General features: G+C 63.9%; 1 protein-coding gene across 1 annotated transcript; it reads left to right on the top strand.

Annotated features, from left to right (window-relative positions):
• Window positions 1-1237: 1237 nt before the first annotated feature.
• On the top strand, window positions 1238-18640 carry SLC43A2 (solute carrier family 43 member 2). The gene is made up of 14 exons (XM_026721155.2): window positions 1238-1753; window positions 3363-3575; window positions 8302-8515; window positions 9011-9066; window positions 9252-9328; window positions 9786-9878; window positions 11642-11775; window positions 12164-12366; window positions 13037-13183; window positions 14458-14599; window positions 14936-15071; window positions 15242-15315; window positions 16148-16271; window positions 17546-18640. The coding sequence occupies exons 2-14, from the start codon at window positions 3416-3418 to the stop codon at window positions 17705-17707; spliced, it is 1722 nt and encodes a 573-aa protein (XP_026576940.1). The 5' UTR covers window positions 1238-1753; window positions 3363-3415; the 3' UTR covers window positions 17708-18640.
• Window positions 18641-20563: the final 1923 nt, after the last annotated feature.

Here is a 20563-nt window from a genome sequence, read left to right as displayed (position 1 = left end):
GTTCAGACCAGCCTTCGCACCCTCGCCCTCTCTCTGGTGGAAAGTGCTGGGTTCTCCCAAGAGGGGTGGGGGCTGTTTTTGGCTCTGAGTGTTTTCACAACTTCTTGTGGGTTCTGTCCTCCTTTCAGGGCGGTCTGAATCAACCCGCCAGACCAGAGTTGTAATTTGTTGCCTGGCTTCGCAATCACAACTACCCCACTACTCCAGGGTCAGATGGAGCAGAGACCTCATCAGGTTGCCCCCACCTCCCCCGAAGAATGAATGACTTCCAAAGCTTTGGGCTCCATCAGGCCCCTGTCAGGTGCAAGTCCCAAATGGGGGTCAGGGTGTCCCTTCTCGGGAGGGGCGTGAGATTGCACAAGAAGCGGGAAAGAATCCCAGAACAGCTCCTGGGGGGTCGGCAGGCCTCTCCCGTCCTGCGTAGTCAAGTGTTCCCATTTCCCCACCCTGGTGCTCCTCTCAGGTTTGCTAAAAACAAAACCGCCCGGGTGACCCTCCTGCCTTCTGGAGGGCGCAGGCGCCGGCAGAGTCCAGAGGGGACCGCGGCGACCGTCCGGCTCGCAGGTGGGATCGCGAGCATTGGGGGGGACTTGGCTGCCTCGGGACCCGCATCCCCCCTGCTCTCCTCGAGGGAAGCGCGCCTTTCGCTCTGTGGCGGAGGAACCAGCCGGCGAGGCAACCAGGGGCGCCTCAGGCGTATCAGCGAGAGGGACAAATTCACGGCTTCGGAAGGCCGGACTGGAGCCCCCCCAACCAGCCCCTCCGGGCAGAGGGGCCGGCCTCCCGGGACCAGCCGCTCCGGCGGAGAGAATGGCTGAGCCGAAGGTGCCCTGCGAAGCCCCGTTCAGCAGCCCAGCCGGGAAAGAGGAGCAGCCGCTGCTACGGGAACAGTTTCCTGCCATCGCCCTCAAAAGTGGGGGCAACCGGGCAGGGAATCCGAGGGCAGCGCTCGTTGCGTGCCGGAGGCGACAAGCCCCGCTCGGGTGGACGTGTTTGCCCAGAGACCCCGGACGAAGCAGCGGCAAAGCTCCGCTGACATCCGCGGGCAGACAGGCGAACGCGGGCCCTCCTCCTCCAAGGGTGCCCGGCGCCTTTCTACCCACCCCCGGCCCGTCTCTTTCAGGCGGCGGCGACTGCGGGGCGGGGGTCGTCCTGCGGGGACACCGGTGGGCGCGGAAACAGGGGCGGGCGGGAGAAGCTCCTCTCCCTGCCCCGCCCCGGGCGGGGGTGTCTTCCCTTCTCCCGGTACAGGGAGCTCCGCGGCGCTGGGCGGGCGCCAAAGACGACGCTCGGGGCTCGGTCGGAACCGTCCGGCGCGCCCGATCCGATGCTAGCGCAGCGGCTGCGCGCAGCTTCGCTCCAGCGGCGGCCTTCCGAGCCGTGGCCTCCCGAGCGAGGCCCGGCGCTGGCCGCGATCGGGGGCGAATATCGAGGCGGGGACTCGAGAGTTACGCCTGGCGAAAAGAAGCGGCGCCGGCCGGCTGAGGGTCGCCGAGGGAGCCCCGCCTGGCCAGCCGATCCGCTCGACGCCCGCTTGCCCACCTCGCCACCTTGGCTTGGCGGCGCGCTGCCCGATTGGGCGAGACGCGGCGGCTGGCAAGGCGCCGGGGCCAATCAGTGCCGCCTCGCTCCCCCTCCCCGCCCCGAGGTATAAAAGACGCGGCGGTGCGCCGGGCACGGAGCAAGAGAAGCGTCGCCACCGCCGCCGCAGCCGCAGCCGCGCAGCACCGGCCGGATCCAGCTGGGCAGCCAGGTGAGCGCACGGGGCTTGGCTTCCCTCCGCGGGGAAGAGCGGATCTCTGCAGGGCCTCTGCTCCTCCCACATATCCCAGCCGGCCTCCGGGACTCCCGTTGCCGCCGCCGCCGCCTCCCGCTTGCGCCCGTGTGGGAGGCTCGGAGAGAGCCCCCTGCCCGAACTTCGGCCTCTTATCCTCCGCCCCACCGTCCCGGGGCAAGCAGAGATCCAAAGCGGCTGGAGACCCGCTCTCCCCCCCGCCCTCCTGCCCCAACTGGCCTGGCCTTTGGCGAGGGGCTCAGCGCACTGTCCCAGCCCGTCCAGGGCGAGTGGGGCGAGGTCCTTGCTAGCCACTTCCATCCTAAGTGGCCTTCTGAAGCCCCCTGCGCCCCCACCCCAGGCGTTTCCAGGCGTTGGGTATTTAGGAACAAGGCCTCTACATCGGGAGGGTCGGTTGACCTGTTGTGGCCAGATTCCTTCCCCTTCTGCCCTCCTCCCTGTGCCCAGCTGGAGCGCCCCTTCTTCAGCCACTGTCCGGGCTTCGTCCCCCCTGTGAGACCGTTGCAGGGCAAGGGGGCTTTGCAATTTCCAGCTCAAGCTGCCCTCCGGCAAGAGGTTCAGATCAGTTAATTCTCGGTTCCTTTCCTGCTTCCCGGTTTCGGGTCCCTCTGACTCCACCCCACCCCGCTTTTCTCCTGAGTCTAAGCAGTTGGGCCAGGCAGATAGTTGAGGGGTACTTCGCCCGTTCCCAGACACCCCTCCCCCATTTAATTCTTTCCCCCAAAGCTGCTGCTGGCTGTGAAGAGAAGGAGCAGGCCAGCCCATGGCGGCATTTGCCACCACCACCCCTGCTCAGGCGCACAACCCCCCAGTAGATCTAGGGGCACTTTGGGGGCTGCCCAGGGGCTTCCCCCTTGGGCCCAGGTGGCACTCCGGGCCTTTTTCATTTTGCTCTCTTGAATGCCTTGGCACCACTAAGGCCCCGGGTGGGTGGCCGGCCGGCCATTGGCTGCCTCTCTGTATCATTCAGACTTCCCTCCGCTGTCCGGGCACGTGCCCCCTTCCTCCGGTTGAGCCACGTTACTGACCTCTCATGCTGACCTCATCCTCTTATCCCAAGGCTGATAAGTTTATCCAGCGCTTTGGAGGAGTCCCGATAAAATAAACCAAGAGTTTGTGCCCTTATCTAGCTGCTGCTTGATCCAATCTCTGCCCGCGGAGTTTCCCTCCCCCCAGCACGCGCTGGGCCCCCTAAAGATCCCTCGGCAGGGACCTTCCGCTGGCAGAGGGCTGCCTGCATCGGCTATCTCTTCCCTCCCCAATCCCCCCTGGGGCTCTTAGCGGGGGAAGGGGGGGTTAGGCAGCAGGGCAGTCAGTCTCAGTGGACGCCCGGACAGGACCTCCTAGCAGAGGCGTCCAAGAACGGGTGGCTGGATGACCACCTGCTGGGGGACCTGTAGGAGCGACTAGGTGAGTTCCTCCGTTTCTGCCCTGTGGCTTCTTTTGTCCTTTTTAAGCGGCGTCTTCTGAGAACGTTAGGGGAGGAACGGGGTGGGGTGGGGTGGGGGGCTGGAGGAAGCATCAGTCCCTGAAAGGGGCTCAAGAAAAAAGCCTTCTGTGCCAACAGATCGGAAGACCCCTCTGGTGAAGAAGAGCCCCCGCCTGCTGCCGCCCACCATCATGGCTCCCACTCTCGCCACGGCCCACCGGCGTCGCTGGTGGATGGCCTGCACGGCTGTCGTGGAGAACCTCTTCTTCTCCGCCGTCCTCCTGGGCTGGGGATCCCTCCTGATCATGCTCAAGTCGGAGGGCTTCTACTCCTACCTGTGCCCCCTCCCAGGTAAGAAGCACCTTGGCCCGGCTCTCCTGGGCACCAGGCCTTTGCCACCCGGGCTCTACTAGTGGCCTCCTGGGCAAGCCAGCCCACCCACCCCCGGCCACCACAATCTGGCCTGTGTGTGCCCCCTCTGGCTGCTTAGTGGGGAAGGGGCTCTGTGAGGAGGGGCATCTCTTGCAGCCACAAGGGCAGGGGTCTGCTCTTTTGGGGAGGGGGCCTGGAGCCTGTCTCCTCTTCCTGCCCGCCACGGTCTTGGCCGCTTCTAGGTGAGCCCGGCTACTTGGCTTCTGGACTGGGAAGGGCCAGGACAGCCTTTGGACTCCTCCCCCATAAATCCTTTTCCTTCTTGGGAGTCTGTGCGGTCTTTGGAACAAGGATATCAGCCACACTGGAGGGGTGGGCAGGACGCTCTTGCTTCTGTCTCCACTCCTCCTCGCTGCCCCCCAATCAGCCTTGCCCTTTGGACCCGGGTCAATCTTTGACAGGGTCTGAACGGGCGGAGACCTTGATAAAAAGCTGCCGTGGCAGAGATTTTATCCAAGAGGGAAGACGATAAGATCTTGCAGAACCAGCTGATTCTAGGCTGGCAGGAGAGGGCGGGTGGGGACGCAGTCCGGGGAGGGCCCCGGGATGGGGAAAGAGCTGGCCCTGCAGCCTCGGGGCTGCCGGGAGAGGGAACCCGCAGGGGGGAGTCAAAGGCAGGTGCCCTCCGTGCCATCCATGGGCCCTTGTGAATTCCCACTGCGCAGGGCAGCGTAACCCGGGGTGCAGCCCAGGGAAAGTCCACTGACTCCACGGCTCAATCCAGCCATGCAACAAAGTGGCCCCCACCTTCTCCGGCCTGTCCAGGAAGGAGGCGCTGAACTCCTGTCATCTTCCTCCTTCCTCTCTGGAGCAGCCCTGGGCTCTCCCGTCTGTCTGGTCGTCTCGTCTTTCTGAGGACTTCCTTCTGTTGTTCACAAGCAAAACAGCTTCCACCCGCCACCCCCCCATCTTATGGAGGGGGGCCCTTAGCGGGAGGGGTCTCCTTCTCAGCTGGGGGCTCTCTGGCAGGGACCTGACCAGGGAACTTTGGGGGGGGGGGAGGCTCTGCTTCTCCACTGCACTTTGCTGATCCCGCTCTTCCTCATCGGAGGGGCAGGGTGGGTGTCTGTGTGTATGTGCGCGCGCGCGTGCATGTTCCCTTGTGTGTGTGTGTGTGTGAGAGAGAGAGAGAGAGAGACCAGGGTGTGTCCTGTGGCCGGCTGCAGCCGGATCAGGGGCTCCGTGCAGCAACTTTGTGCCACTCCGACTCGGCAGCCCTGCCTGTTGAGCTGGTGTTTTCCGGCTGAAGTGCTGAGTTGCCTCCCCACATCCGCTCAGGGTCCCTGCAGCTGCCGGCAATGACGGTTCCCCATTCCTCATGAGGCGGCAAGCGGCTGAAGGCTGTTGGGCTGTCGGGGGGACAGGACCTGCCTCCTCCCTCCCTTTCCTTCCTGGACTGCCAAAGCTAGCCAGAGCAGCAGGGCTGCAGGGCTCGGCCGACCTGACCTCGCCTTGGGGCAGCCATCTTGTAAGGGGGGGGGGAACGGCCATGGCTGAAGGGAGCCCCTTTGGGTCATGCTGGGGCTCTGGGGCTTAGCCCCAGGTATGGTCTGTCTGTGGCTCTGTGCCCCCTCGCAACGAGGGGGGTCGTTCGTGGCACTGAGCAACTGATGCTGTGGCTGGCGGGGCCCCCGACTTGGTTCCTCCTGGGAGGAAATGGTGGTTTTGCCTGAAGAGGGATGAGAAATGGGGCAATGGGATTTGGGCTGCCCTCCCAACGGAGAATCTAGGGTGGACACCAATTGGTGAAGTGAGATCGGAAGGGGGAGCTGGAGCAGCAGGTCTGGCTGAGCTCAGGGGTTCCCCTTGTTTTAACCTCCCTCCTCTTCAGGTGACACTAAGGCAGCATCTTGCGCCTGGCCCCGCTCGGGCTCCACAAAGCGCCTCAAGGCACTTTCTGTGGCTTTTCTGCAGAGCTCAGGCCCTGGACCCTGCCCCCCCCATGTGTCGTCCCCCCCCCCCGTGTGAGCAGGCTGTGCTCCGCAGGCCCTGGAGGGACGTTGGGGCAAGGGACGGGCACGGCCAAGGGCACCATCCGTGAATCATTCCAGGCTTCCTTGTGAATGGTTTCTGCCATTCCCAGCATGGTTCGGATCAAGCCGGCCCCTTGGGGGGGGGGGCCTACCCTTAGGCCGAGGTTGCATTGGGGGAGGGAAGAATCAGCCCCCGGCAGCTCCCCCTCTTCTCCAGGGCCTTAGAAGAAGGAAGCCAGGACCACCTCAGCTCTCCTGGGATCTTGGGGCCAACTGCACTTTGGAGGCTGACTGACTGGGGGGGCTACGGGTCGGGCCCCACGTTGGCCCAAGGCCCACGGAGTCTCCAGTGCAGGGCACCACCCTATGCCCTTCCTCCTCCAAGGATGGCAGCTGGCAGGCCCCAGCGCCTCAAGGGCAGCCAGAGATTGGTGTCCCTGCCAGCCAAAGTGTGTTTTCACCACAAACAGCCTTGTTTATGGTAAAGCCGCTGCTGGGGTTTAAAACTTTGGGCAGGGAGGGGGCAGCCCAGCAGGTGGTTAGAGCAGGCGCCTGCCCGTGAAGAGGCTTCCCTCTTGCCAGACCCCAACGCAGGGGTGCCCTCCCGCTGCCCGGGGCTCTCCTGGGCTCACCCACTGTGGCTACCGTCCTTTCGCCTGGCTCCTCTGCCGGTCTCCCCCGCTTGCCCCCCCCTGGCCTCTGCCGATTCCTCCCATGTCTACGGCAGGTTAGTTAATGTTTCTCCAGAGCCACCTGGGAAAGTGGTCTCCCGGTTGGGGGCGGGGGAGCCTCCAGCATCAACCAGCCGCAGCTGGCGTGAGCTTCCTCTGGCACAGGGCAGGCGAGGGGTAACCAAGGAAGCTGCCGAGGGCTGAGCCGGCTGCCCAGGGCTGCCCAGCACTTCTCTCTTGGGTCCCCATCCTTGCTGGGGGGGGGGCTCCAGGCACGCGCTTGGCTGCTTCAGTCGCTTGGCCTGTCTGAAGCCAGCCCCCTCGGGGAGGAGAGCGAAGCCAAGGGGGGGCTGAGGAGGACTCCGTCTTCCGACCCACTGCCTCCTATTGCCAGCGGGATGCCCACCCCTCCTTCTCCCTGCCTCTGGCGCCCTGTGGGACGGCCAGCCTTCCCCTGGGCGGGGGCTCCTCTGACCGGCTTTCTGCAGATATTAGCTCCTGCTGACGGATCTCCTTGGCCCTCCGCCCCATTCCCTGCCTCCCCTTTCGACTCTTGGCACGGTCAGAGGCCCCGTGCGCACCCACAGCTCTCCTGATACAAGCAGGTGGCAGCTTGGAGGCCGGATCTTTTGCGGCTGAATGTGCCTGCACTGCCTTGAGCCCCAGCCCAACCTGTGCCCGCTCCCTCCCAAATTCCCCACCGTTTCCCCCTCTGCAACCGGCATTCTCCACGGCTGGCCTCTCGTCTCCCTTGGGCGTCTCCATCCCTAGAAGGGGAAACAGCCACAGAGCACCCAGAGGAGGCGGTTGTGCCGCAGGCGTCCCTCCCCAGGAGGTGCTGACCTCTGGGCCCAATCGAGGTCTCGGCTGGAGCTGGCCACCTCTTAGCAGAAAGGCAGGGCAGAAGGACGCTGGCTTTGGGCAGGACAGGGCACCCCAGACCCTGGATCCAGCACCCCCGTGGGCCTCCCTCCCACAAAACGGCCCCGCTTTCCCCCCTTGGCCTCGTCCTCTCCTCGGAAGCCGTTGGGTCTTGTGGTCCAGCCTGGGGTTTAGGCCCAGGCGCCTCCCTCCCCGGCTCTCCCAGCAGGCCTCTTTCGCCCTGAACGGCTTGAAAGCCCGCCCGGGTCCCCTCCTCTGGGGGGGCTCCGTCCCCTGGGCCCTGGCGGGATCCTTCTGACCTTGTGGGGAGTTGGAGATTCTCCTCCGCCCCCAAGGGCCTCTCGGAGGTTCCCCTGGAAGGGAGGAGCCTCGGCTGGGATGCGGGGGGCATCTTGGGGGGTTCCAATGCAGGGACTTTCCGCTGATGGCGAGGACATCGTGTACCCAATTTTGCAGTGTTGAACTTAAAACCCCTTCCTATCAATCGGCCTCCCCTTCTTAATGGCGGTTTTATATTACTCACACACGATGGCTGTTCCGATAACACGGTTTTATGGTTTTATCATTATTTATTGCCTGTTTTTATTCTCTTAAATTGATGGGCGCATTGTTCAAATTGATGTTGTAAACCAGTGTGGGCTGGTCAGCTGGGAGCGTGCGGTCACACAGTGCACTCTAACTGGAGAGCAGGAACCCCGGGAGACCTTGCCCTCTTCCTCCATGGCCCCCGAGGGTGAGGGGTCCCAGGCTCTGGAGCCCGGAGGTTGAGAGGGGGGGGCACTATTGCATACCTAGCGGGGGGGGGTTGCACACGTCCTGGCCCCCCTGACAGCGGGGCCTTTGCTCTGGGTCTCATTCTCTAGGCCCCACCCTATGGGGTGCAACGGTCCCCACGCTGGGAAAACTGGGCCACCTGGGTCCCTTTGGACTAAAGGCGGAGTCTCAGCTTGGAAACGTGGACTCGACTCCCTTGTTTCACACTGAGACGATCTTAAAAGTTTTCTAAAAGTCCGTCCGATGAGGAGAGCAGTGCCGGCCCGTGCAGGGCAGAGCTGGCGTGGGTGGGGAGGTCAGGCCTCCTGAATGCCGCCTCTTGCATTGCCCCTCTTTTTCCTGCAGAGAATTCCACGGGGGGGCCCTTGGGGCCCGGGAACGGGACGGCAGCCCCGGAGCCAGAAGTGGCCCGAATGAACGGCTGGCTGATCTGCAAGGAGCAGGACGAGATGTTGAACCTGGCCTTCACCGTGGGCTCCTTCCTCCTGAGCGCCATCACGTTGCCCCTGGGCATCGTCATGGACAAGTATGGGCCGCGCAAGCTGAGGCTGCTGGGCAGGTAGGCCGGGGCGGGGATTCTCGGGGCCGAAGCACAGCCGCCCACAGCCCTCCACACCAAGGAGAGCTTCCCTTCCCTCCCACGAGAGAGGGAGAGCCACTGGATCCACATGCCAGGGAGGGAGAGCCACCCAGCCTTCCCTCCTGAGCCCAGGGCCAGAGGTCAGCGTGGCTGGGGGGGAACGACCTTTGCTTTGCCTCCCGTTGGAGGGCTCTTGGCCTATTCGGGCTGCCTGGGAGAAGACCGCTTGCTTTCTGCGCCCTGTTCGTTGGGCAGAGAATCCCCCCAAACTCCGGGGCAGAGGGAAAGGGAGCCTGGAGAGAGGGCTCGGGCCCTTGGCTGGTGGCTTCGTCTCTTGGGCCCCGGCTCAGAGCCCCCGTTGAGAGGAGCCTTTCAAAGGCAGAGCGGGCTGGGCAAGGGGAGGCCTGTTGCGGGTTTGAGAGGCCTGGGCGTGCGATCCAGGGGACTGACAGGCCTCCCCGTGTGCCTTTGCAGCGCCTGCTTTGCCGTCTCTTGCGTGATGATCGCCTATGGGGCCAGCAACCCGGACTGTGAGTGTGACCTCGGGGGCTCTGGGGGGAGGCTGGAGCAGGGCTTCGCTGCGGGGGGAGGGGCAGCCAGGGAGCCTTGCCCAGTGGGGGGCTGGGGGACGGGCACCACGCCAGCCATCCCCCATGTGCGCCCCCGGGCTTCTGGCCTGGCAGGGGGTGTTCAAGCGCTTTCTCCCTCTGCCCAGCCCTCTCGGTGCTGATCTTCATCTCGCTGTCGCTGAACGGCTTCGGAGGGATGTGCCTGACCTTCACGTCTCTCACAGTAAGTGCCAACTTCCCTGCTGGGCGGGGCGAGCCCTTGCGCCACCTTCCATGGCACCGCCCTCGCCCCGGATTGGCGTTGTGTCTGCCCCCGCAGCACCCATGCCGCAGGGGATTCGGGGAGGGGCTCCTTTGCCAGACAGAGGCTTTGTGCGCTTAGTGAAGGCCTAAGGAAGGGGGGGGGAGTGCCTGCTGTGACCGGGCTCTTGGCGCCCCTGTGCGCTTCCGCCTGGGCTGAGAGGGGCGCAGAGAGTCTGCCCTTGCTCTGCCCTTAGTGGCACCTCAGGTCATTTGGGGGAGCTGAGGAGAGGCTGTTTTTGAAGCCTTCGGGGTCAGATCTCAAAGCTGCCCCCTTCCCCGGGTGGGTGCTCGCCCTCCCCTTCCCCTTTTCCTCCCAAATTGTGGCTCTAGCCAGCCTTTTTTGCCCTTACACCCTCCCTCTCTCCCTCCCTTCCCAGCTGCCCAACATGTTCGGGGATCTCCGCTCCACCTTCATTGCCCTCATGATCGGCTCCTACGCCTCCTCGGCGGTGACGTTTCCCGGGATCAAGGTAAGTGCGGGGGGAGGAAACAGCAAGAGGGGGGCAGTGCAGGCTGGGAATGGGAACACCCAGTTCCACTCCTTCCGCTTGGGGACCAGAAAACGTCCCCCAACTCCCCCAGGGGTCACAAACCACCTGTGGGACTGGGGTTTAGGCATTTCTTTGTCCAGCTGAGATGGGGCCAGAGTCCAGTCACAGCACAGGGATCAAGCCCCCCAGGAGCCCTTAAGAGGAACGGGGTGGCCAAGGAGAAAGCAGGGCAGACGCCCACCAAGGGAGCCCCCCCAAAGGATTTACAGGATGCCCCTCAGGGTGGGAGCCGCCCGATCTCGGGGGGGGGGTCATTCCAGAGGGCAGGGCCTGTACCAGGGAAGGCGTCCCAAAGATGGAACCCAAAGCAAGTCCAAGGTGGCCAGGCAGGTGCCACTGGAGATAGGCAGCACCTCAGGTAACCAGGCCCCGTGTCGCCCCCCTCCAGTTGGGCCAGACCGAGGGTCAGCTCCGTAGGAAGGCTGCAGCGGGTCTCTAACCCTAGCCTCCCGTTTTCCTCCTGCTTGACCGGGCCTCTCTCCGTCTTCCCTGCTCTCTGCGTGAGGTCATAATCGGCTCCTTAAATCCCACCCAGAAGCAAACTGGGAACCAGTGCAGCTCACCTACCGCTCGCTGCTCTGCCCCAAGCTTCCGAGGGGTCTTCAGGGCAGCTCCCTGCAGAGTGCATTGCAGTAGTCAGGCTATTAGGCGGCCAGGGCAAGACTCCCCAAAGGCCCCCCCCCAATCTAGGAATGGATGCAGCTGGCACCCCAGGTGAAGCCGTGCAAAGCTTCATCCACCTGAGCCCTGAGCCCTCCAGAAGTGATGCCCCATCTGAGGCCAGAGGTGGCGCGTGCCCAGATCTAGCTGGCCCCGAGATCGGCACCTTCTCTGGAGACAGGCTGCGTGTCAAGCGGCAGGAAGGAGTCCAGGACGGCACCTGGACAGGTGAAAGCCAAAGGCCTGACGGAATTTAATGTACACCTGCGCACCCACCCCCCACCCCCACCCCCCTCCTCTTGCATGCTCACCGGATGCTGCGCAGTGACTGGCAACCCATTTCTGCCCTGTTTGGTGGTCTTTTCAGGAAAGGGAGACTGTCCTTGCAGCCGGAGAAGCTGGCCCTGGGCACAGACTGCCCCAGGGATGGGGGCGGGGGAGGAGGCGGGGGTGCTTGGCTGGGAGGGTTTGGGGGAGGTGGCCAGGCGGCAGCAGCCCAGGTCCACCAGGAGCTGAGAAGAGCATTGGGTGTGGGGGTTGCTTTGGGCACAGGGCCTGGCTCTGAGCTGAGGTCCTCGGCCTGGTTTATGGGCTGGGCAGATCTCACTTGGCTCAGGCAAGGCAGCTCAGTGGGCAGCCGGTCTGCAGGGCATCTTGGAGGGTGGCTGACCAAAGGGCCGCCCCCTTGCGTTCATGGGGGTCGTGTTGCAGTGTTCCGGCTGGCGGTTGGAGCACAAGGGAGGGTGGGATCAAGGCCCGTCTCCATTTCTCCTCCTACCTCAAGAGCGTCAGGATGCCAGAGGAATGGGCTACCCCCAAAATGAACCCCAACCCTGTCCCCGATCTGAAGGCCGGGACCTTCCCAGCGGGAGGTGGTGCCTTGCCCTGGAGAAGTGGCCAAGGCGGCCTGACCCCTAAGGGCCCCCCTCTCCCCACTAACGCCCACCCGCCCTTAAGGCCGACTTCGCCTCAGCCTGAGCTGGGCCAGGTGCTTCTTCCCAGGTGCTCCTCTTGCCCCCCAGGTGATCTACGACCTGGGCGTCTCCTTCATCCTCATCCTGCTGGTTTGGGCAGGCTGTGCGGGCCTTGTCTTCTTCAACTGCTTCTTCAACTGGCCCCTGGAGCCCTTCCCGGGCCCCGAGGACATGGACTACACGTGAGTGGGGCTTGGGAAAAGGGTGGCCCAGCTGGGGGGGGCGAGGAAAGGGCCCTGCGTGGCCCGCCTGTCTCAGATCCTCAAGTGGTGGACATGGGCGGAGCTGTGCCAGGCAGCCCCCTTTTGCCCATCCGCCCAGGACCCCACGGTCCAGCTGGCCCTCCTGCTGAATGGCTACCAGAGCTGGTTTCCCCGTGCCGGCCGCTGCTCTTTGCAGCCAAAGCTTCCCCCCCCGCCCCCCCAGGCTGTGGCCTCCCTCGCCTTTCACAGCTGGGGGTGCCCCTTAAGAGGGAGGGTCCCTGGCAAAGCCACATGTACCCCCCTGGCTCCCAGGAGGTATTGGGTCTGGGGGCCAAGAGCCAGCAGGACTGACCTCCCTGCCGCCCAGGGTGAAGATTAAGTTCAGCTGGCTGGGCTTCGACCACAAGATCACCGGGAAGCAGTTCTACAAGCAGGTGACCACGGTCGGCCGCCGCCTCAGTGTGGGCAGCTCCATGAAGGGCAATAAGGAGGCCATGGCGCTTCAGGATGGCAACAAGCTCTGCTTCTCCACGGTCGACCTGGAGGTGAAGTGCGAGCCGGACAGTGCCGGTGAGGATCACGAGTGGCGGGCATGGCCCGGCCCTCCCTCTGCCGGGGGCTGCTGCCATGGCAGTCGGATGGGCAGGTTGGCAGGCTCCCGCGGTGGCATAGCTTTTGCAGAGGGGTCTCTCCGTTGGCTAGCTTCCCCCCCCCCCCCCCCCCGGAAGGCAGTCGAGGAGCCAGCGCTGCCCGTTTCTCCTGCTGGCAAGAACTGGGGTGCCTTGGGAGCCCCTCTGCCCGCTAGGCCCTGTGGGTCTGGCCTGGTCCTGCGGGCCAAAGGGCGAGAGGTCCTTCCCTGCCCTCCGTGAGCCAAGAAGGAAGGGCTGCAAGGAGACGTTTCCCTTCTGGTTCTATGCATTAAAAGACTTTTGGGTTGAAAACGCTGCACCGGGGTGGGAGTTCCCTGCACGAAGGGGGCGGGGGCCCCTGAAAGGATGCGGCCAGAGCCTTTGCTGAAGCGGGGGGAGGGGGCCCCTCGGACATACCGCCCCCTCAGCCCGTGTGGAGGCTTTGGACCGGGCAGCCATCTTGCGGGGGGGGGGGTGAGCTGGCTCTCTGGGCCCAGGACCAAGGGCCGGCTGGCTGACCGGCTGGTGTTGGGATTCCGGACTGCGCAGAGCTGCCCTCTGTTTGCGGGGCCTCCTGGGGAAAGCCTGACGGGTTTTCCTTTCCCCGCCAGCTTCCCCGTCCTTCATGAACAGCGTCTTCAGCCCCATCCTGCTGCTCAGCCTGGTCACCATGTGTGTCACGCAGCTGCGCCTCATCTTCTACATGGGAGCCATGAACAACATCCTGGCCTTCCTGGTGAAGGGCGACCTGGAGACAGGTGGGGACCCTCTTGTGCCCAGGGGAGGCCCAGGTCGGGGCCCGGGGGAGCCCGGCTTCCATCTGGCTGACCCTGCAGGGCCACAGTGATCGGGGTGGGCTGGCCATGGGGGAGCGGAAGGGCCCCCCTCCCCCGCAATGTCTGATCAGAGGCAGCTCGGTCTGCGTGGGGGGAGGGAGCGTGGGAAGCGCAGGGGACTTTTCTGGAGGATGAACCGAGAGGAGGAGAGAAACGCATCACTTCAACCGGGTCGGCTTCCGAGTTGGGCTGCCTGGCAAGGCTGGCCGTTGCTTTCTGGCTGCTGGTCCTTCGCGCAGCCCCATCTGGCTGCCAAGAGCTCCCGCCAGGCTGGGCCTGCATCGGCAGACGGGCTCCCCCCAGGGTCCCCCTCGCCCAGGTAGCCCTGTGCTGCCTGCTGGGGACCAGATGCCCCCCTCCCATCCCCCCTCAGCAGAGGCTGTTTTGCAAGGCAGATGGGGGGCTTGTCGCTGTTGTGGTGCTCCTTCCAGCCGCGTTGCCATGACAGGCGGTGTGCGTGTGTGTGTGTGTGTGTGCTGGGAGCCCGGGCAACGCTGGGCTGCTCCCTGGGGGATCCGGCCGCTGCCGGGGGTGGGAGAGTTGGGGTGGGGGGGCACCTCAGCCGGTGGGTCAGAGGGGCCTGTTTGCCCCCCAAAAAGCAGAAGGAGAAGAAGAAAAACAACAACAACAACAACAACAGGGAGAAGGAGAAGGCGCAGACTCTGCGTCAGGCCCCTATTTATAGCTGCTGGGAGGAAGCCAGGAGGAAGGGAGAAGTTCGCACTAGGAGCAGCAGTGCCTCCGCCACATCTTTTGCACAACAGGGGGAAACTGTGCACGCCTCTTGCGTCCTGGCAGCCAGTTTGGGCCTGTTAAAACTGGAATCCCTGGAAGCAGAGGAATCGGCCCCGTTGCTTTCCCGGAAGGAGGAGAGGGCTGGGGAGGGCCTGCCCACGGGGGCCCCCTGCTCCTGTGCCTGGCTCCCCCAGGGCCTCCTGGGGCCTCTGGACTCAGGGCCTAGTGTGACCTGCCCCTCCTCAGCCCCAGCCCTGCCTCCCCTTCTCCAGACAGCGGGCTTGGGTTGCCCTCAGCCAGGTGGGGGGAGGGCAATGCCCGCTTGCTGGAACCACTGGGTTGCGCAGCAGAGCCCGAAGAGGTTGGGTCTGGGGCCGGGGCCCCGTGCTCGGCCTCCTGCAAGGGGGGCTCTGGTTGCGGGGGTTCCTCATCCCCAACGGGGCTGCCCGTTTGCCTTCCAGTGGGGCTTTATGGCTCCATCTTTGGAGTCTTGCAGCTGCTCTGCCTCCTGACGGCACCGGTGATCGGCTACATCATGGACTGGAAGCTGAAGGAGTGCGACGACAGCCCTGAGGAGTTGGACAAGGGAGACGCCAGCCCCACGTACGTGGCCAGTGGGCGGGGGCAGCTGCGGGGTCCCTCCCTGCCAGCTGCAGGCCCAGCCCGCATTCCTTCCCCCTCTGAAGCGTAGGAAAGGGGTGCCATTTGCCACACGCCCTTGGCAGCTCATGCCATGGGCCCTGCCCGGGCGCGGAGGCCGAGAGGCAATTGGGTCACTGGGTCAGGAACCACAGTCTCATCCTTGGGAGGCCTTGTTTGTCACGGGAGGCCGAGGCTGCCTGGGCAAGTAGGGAAAGGGTCACCGGGCACTGGCTGGCACCGGGCAGGGAAGGGGGCTCAAGGGGAGGCAGCCCGGGTGATCTTTCCTCCCGCCTGCAGGGGTGAGAAGAAGGAGAAGAGGCCTCGGGACCGCCAGATCCAGAAGATCTGCAACGCCACCAGGGCTTTCGCTTTCACCAATGTGCTGCTGGTGGGCTTTGGAGTCACCTGCCTGATCCCCAGCCTGCCCTTGCAGGTGAAGGAGAGGGGCGTGGGCCTTTGGGGGAAAGGCTGGCTGGCCCGCCCTGCGCTGGGGTCCCTCCCCTCTGCCTCCACAGGGGGATTGTCCGGGCTCCACTCAGGGAGGGAGGAGGGCAGGGGTCCTGCGGGGGGCTCTGAAGGCGGTCTCCCCACTCTCCCTTCCAGATCCTTTCCTTCATCCTGCACACCATCGTCAGAGGCTTCATCCACTCGGCGGTCGGAGGCCTCTATGCGGCTGTGTAAGTCCAGCACCCTTCGCAAAGTGGGTCACCCCTGTTTCTGGGTCATGGTTTCCTCCTCCCCGGGTTCCCTGTGGTTGTGTGGCTTTGCCTCCGGATATTGGCCAGCTCCTCTGGGTGTTGCTCCAGAGCGGGTGGCGCCCGCCCCCACCTGCCTCCCGAGTATCTGATGGAGGCCGAGGTCAGCCCGGGCCAGGCCGCATTCCTTGGGGAGCAAAACGACGTCCTCCTTGCTGGCTGGTCCTCTCAGTGCCCCAAGGAAGGCAGCTGAAAGACACCGAGGGGCCCGCCTGCCCCAGAGAGCTGTCCCTGGGCCCAGCAGATGGATCCATCCATCCATCCATCCTTCTCTCCCCCCCGCAACCCCCTGCCTCTCTCTCTCTCTCACACACACACACACACACACATGCAGGGCCTGGATCCAGTTACGGCTTGCCAGGGCTGACTCATATGTTTTTGCCCTGCTCAGACGCATGTTGTTTTGAACGGGACGTTTTGGGCCATGGGTCACGGAGGACGTTGGGTGCAACTCCGAAGGTTGCTCAACCGGGAGATCGGCCTCCCAGGCTCCTGCTCTGCGCTGCCCCTCAGCACTTTTGCCACCAGGGGTTTGTTCCTCCGGGCAGGGCAGCCCTGAGAAAACTTGAACCGAGCCAGGAGGGGCCCTGAGCCGGCCTCTGGCCCAGCCACTTCCTCCTCTGCAGAGAGACCCCATCCTCCACTGTCGCTCTTCCTGACCTCGCCCCCCCCGCCCGCCCCCCCGGGACCCGGCCAGAAGGCAGCTCCATACCTGCAGACCTGTGGGTCACATGCCCCTTCCCCCCACCCCCAGGTATCCCTCCACGCAGTTTGGCAGCTTGACTGGGCTGCAGTCTCTCGTCAGCGCCCTCTTTGCCCTCCTGCAGCAGCCCCTTTTCCTGGCCATGATGGGCCCCCTGGAAGGAGACCCCCTCTGGGTAAGTGGACCCGCCTTGGCTGGGGGCGGCTGGCTGTTCAAGGACAGCCCGTGAGAAGGGAAGAGGGTGGGGAACAAGTCACGCCCTTCCACGGCCAGTTCTGGCTCCGGGGCCACGGCTCCATCTGCCACGGAGGACTGCAGAGGCCCAGAAAGTGAGCAGAGGCAGAGCAGGCCCAGTCTGGGGGCTTGGGCCTTCTTGGGGGTGGGGGCAGGGACGTGCCCTGTCCCCAAGGGGCACATTCCCGAGGGGGGTGCTTTGGGTGTTTGGGCCAAAACAAGGGAGGGTCCCACCTGTTGCCTGGCAGTGCCGGGGAGGGAAGCCCGCCAGCAGCGCCCCCTGCCCCACACCTGGAGCCTTTTGGCCTTGCAGTGGAAGCCAGCCCCCCACCCCAGGAGGCTGCATGGTCACGGTCTGGGTGTCAGAGGCCTCCTGGATCGGCTCCCAGGGACCACGTGGGCTTTGTTTGTGCAGCGAGGAGGGCTGGCTGGGAGCCGTCTGTCTCGGCCACGTGAGGAAGGGAAGGCCAGCTCTAGGCGCCTGGAGAGCTGCTGTCTGGCCGTCTTTGTTTGGCCTCCAGGAGGGCAAAACATCTCAGGGCCCTTCGGTGCAATGCTGGCCTGATGGCGGCTGTAGCCTGCTCGTCATCTCCCCCGGCAAGGCCTGCACACGGAGAGCGGGGAGGTGGGGAGCTCAGGCGGGGGCAACACACATGTGGCCCTCCCCTCTTTGGGCAGGGGTCCAGGAAAGGAGGGGGCAGCTCTGAAGCAGCCAGCCTCCTGCACTCGCAGGCCTCCCTCAGAGCCAAGGGGCAAAGGGTCCAAGGGTTGCTGTCCTTGGCAAGGGCTGGACTAGAAGACCTCCGCGGTCCCTTCCAGCCAGAGCCAGATGGACGAGGGCTTCCTCTTCTCATGCCACGGTCTCCCCCACAGCTGCAAGACACATGGGGCAGCCCGCTTTCTGGCCAGGGGGGTGGTGGGGGTGGGTTGAGCGGGCTGTGCAGCCAGCGAGCTCGGCCCTCGGGTAGCGAAGAGCTGTTGAAACCGAGCAACCGGCTGCCCCCTTGGGAGAGGGCTGTGCCTGGCCCGGGCACCGCAGGTGGCAGGCTTGGCACTCTGGGTTGGCAGGCAGTTGGGGCTCCAGGGCTGCTTGGCACCTGGGAGCCCCGGGGCCAGGGCAGGGAGGAGGCAGCTGCGGACGGAGCCGTCCCTCCAGGCCCCCCATCTCTCGCCAGCAGCTGTGGCCCTCACCACCTTCGCCCTCTCTCCTGCCAGGTCAACGTGGGGCTGCTGGGGGTGAGCATGCTGGGCTTCTGCCTGCCCGTCTACCTCATCTGCTACAAGCGGCGCCTGGAACGGGCAAAGCAGCAGAAACACGACGATGCCCAGCTCTTCCTCAAGATCAACGGCACACCCAGCGAGGAGGCCTTTGTTTAGAGGCGCATTTGGACTGGCTGGGGAGCCCCCCACCCCCGAGGCCCCAGAGAAGCCCCACCCAGCACAGCTCCCATCTCACGGGCCTTGCTTCGGCGTCAAAAGCCACGCCACCATGCCATTTCCGTGGCCCCCGGTGTGGCCTCCCTGCCCACAGTCTCTGGTGCTGGCCTCAGAGACGCCTAACTCGATACAGGTCTTGGTTGCTTTGCAAAGGGAATGCCCCCACCCCCGACCCCCGCTCTTCTGGTGATCTAGCCCTTCCCGGCACACGCCTATGCAACGCACGTACAAACACACACAGGCAACGGCTTGGTTTGTGTCTGTGCAGGACACAGACCCCGGCCTCCTCCCTCCCCAACTGCCTGCTCTCCCGTCCTGGGTGAGCACTCCCCTGGTCACCTTGCAGGGCCCTGCCGGTCCCTCCGGCCTCTGCAGCCGCTGGCCGAGGAGGAGCAAGGAGAGCATCCAGTCTGCCTGCGTCTTGCACCTGTCCTGGTGGGAGGGGGATGTGGCCCCACCTTCTCCGCAGGCTGAGGACCAGCTTGGCGAAAGCTGGGGGTTGCCCAGTGTCTTGTCCCTCCAACCTTTGGGGCATTGCCAAAGAGGGACAGCTTTGCACAGGGTCACCCAGGGATCTTAAGTTGACCCCAAAGTATTAAAGGACCTGACAGACCGAGGCAAGGAGGCACCCCAAACCATGACCTGGGCTGGGGGGGGGGCACCGGCTCCTGCCCTGCCATCCCCTGCCTGTGTCTGGCTCTGCCAAGGGCAGGTTTAGCTTCCTGGCGCCTGGCACAGCAACTGGCGCCCCCTGGTGGCAGGAATTCTCCTGGGCAGGGCGCTGGTTCCCTTGCAGCAGCGGGGGGCAGGATGCCACAGGTGGATTGCACTGTCTTGTCTCTTTTAACATCGAAAAAACAAAAAAACCCAAACACCACTCTCCATGGCTTTCGTGTTTTTTACTCTGAGCAGCCAGAAGGCTAACCTGGTCGAAAATCCGGTCAAGGCGCCCCCCTCAGAGGTCGGTACGTGGCCTTGGACGGAAGTGGTACAGCAGAGGCCGGAGTGGCTCTGGGGTGGGCATGGAGCTCGGATTGGTGGGCCACTTCTTCCTGGGGTCCCTTCCACGGCTGCCTTCTGGGTGGCAGCTGAGGCCTGGGGCTTCTCTGCCCCACTTCCCTCCCAAAAAGGTAGGGGAAAAAGCAGCCGGCGGCTCCCAGAATGGGGCGTCTTCCCTCTTGGCTCAACTGTGGTCTTGCGCATGCAGAGGAAAGCGGATCGGACTTGCCCAACACTGTGCCAGGGTTGGCACTTTCCAGATCAACTGCCAGCTCCAGCCGTGGCACAGCTCGTTCTTCACAGAGGGCCTGTGGAAGAAAGCAGTGATCCTGCTCTGTGCTCGCATCTCCCACAAATGCTGAGCCAAGGACAAGCTAGTGCCCTTGAAGCGTGTACCAAGTGCCAGTGAGGCAGCAAACCCTGGTTTGGTCAGGAGGGGGGCTGAAGCCATGGAATCCATAGCCAGGCTCTAATAGGGACACACTGAGGGACCAACAAGGCCAGAGCGTGCAGCATTTCATCTGGCACTGCCGCCATATTTGGCTGATGCTTCTCCGCGCACCTCCAGCCAAGGAGGCTTTGGCTGACCCGTTGCTGCATCCGTCACAGTTATGCCTGACGCAGATGGATGGAAGGAGCGACCAATGGGAACACTGCCCCTTGCGATCCCGGCTCTTGGTGGACCCAGAGGCTGCTGGCCAACTGCATCGGAGATGACCCGTGGCAATCCAGATGCCAAAGGCGCTAAAACAAAGAGGAAGCCTCAGGGCCCAATAGCTAGACCCCCCCCTCTGCAGTGCCTGCACGGCACCTGCACGGTGGGGGAAAAGAGGACCGGAAGAAGGATCAGGCAGCCCTCTCGCCCTGCCCTGCCCTGCCCAGCCCTCGGCACCTGCTCTGTGCCCACCCGGTCCCTGCTGCGGCTCTCGTCTGCCTTAACCCCTTAGCAGTCTGGGGTTAGATGCCTCCCTGTGCTCTGCCAGCTTGCTTAGTAGAAGGAGGGGGCAGCGAGTGGGTCTGGGCTGTTGTTCTGGGGCAGCTTCTGTATGCAGCCCCCAGGAGAAGCAGGCAAGATGCAGCCCCGAAGCCCAAGCCGAGGCTCAGCTGAGGATTCCCCCTGGCTCCATTGTCCAGGGGGCTCTGCAGGCTTTCTGGAGGAGGGGACGGGAGGGGCCCCCGCCTAGTGGTCACGCAGGGCCCAATCCTCCCAGTCAAAGGGTCAGCGTGCATCCTGCCCAATGAAGCTGCCCCATGGGTCTGCCCACTGTTGCTGAAGTGGGTGGAAGCTGGGCGAAGGAGCTTTCCCTGATTGATAGATAGATAGATAGAATTCTTTCTTGGCCAAGTGTGATTGGACACACAAGGAATTTGTCTTTAGTACATAAACTCTCAAGTGTACATAAAAGAAAAGATACTTTCGTCAAGAGTCAAGATCACCAGGTTCAACACTTAATGATAGTCAGAGGGTACAAAAAGCAATCAAATCATACTAGGAAACAGTCCATATAAATCGTAAGGATGCAAGCGAGAAAGTTACAGTCATTCAGTCACAAGTGGGAGGGGATGGGAAGGTTAATTAATGACTGCCCCTCCGCCTGAGCCACCCTTGTGGAGGGCTGGAATGGCCCAGCCGGTTTCTTCTCACCTCTGGTCACTTGGACCTGGAGCTTCAGCCTCGTGGCAGGCGGTCCTCCCTCCCCCCAATGCACAAGGCCTTCTCTCCTGGGAGACCCTCACATCCTGCCTTCTAAAGAGCTTTTTCCATGGAGATCCCTACAGTCTTAGAGTGGAAGCCAC

Source organism: Pseudonaja textilis, chromosome 1, assembly GCF_049901715.1.
Source record: "Pseudonaja textilis isolate UNSWEBS1 chromosome 1, rPseTex1.2, whole genome shotgun sequence".
Classification (NCBI taxonomy): domain Eukaryota; kingdom Metazoa; phylum Chordata; class Lepidosauria; order Squamata; family Elapidae; genus Pseudonaja; species Pseudonaja textilis.
This window is presented reverse-complemented; position numbering and strand designations above follow the sequence as displayed.

Bases quoted from the DNA above. Each gene is read 5' to 3' on its own strand.
- SLC43A2 (XM_026721155.2), top strand. From the start codon at position 3,416: ATGGCTCCCACTCTCGCCACGGCCCACCGGCGTCGCTGGTGGATGGCC. The intron at 9,067-9,251 runs GTGAGTGTGACC...CCCTCTGCCCAG, and splicing joins TGGGGCCAGCAACCCGGACT to CCCTCTCGGTGCTGATCTTC. The intron at 15,316-16,147 runs GTAAGTCCAGCA...CCCCACCCCCAG, and splicing joins GGAGGCCTCTATGCGGCTGT to GTATCCCTCCACGCAGTTTG.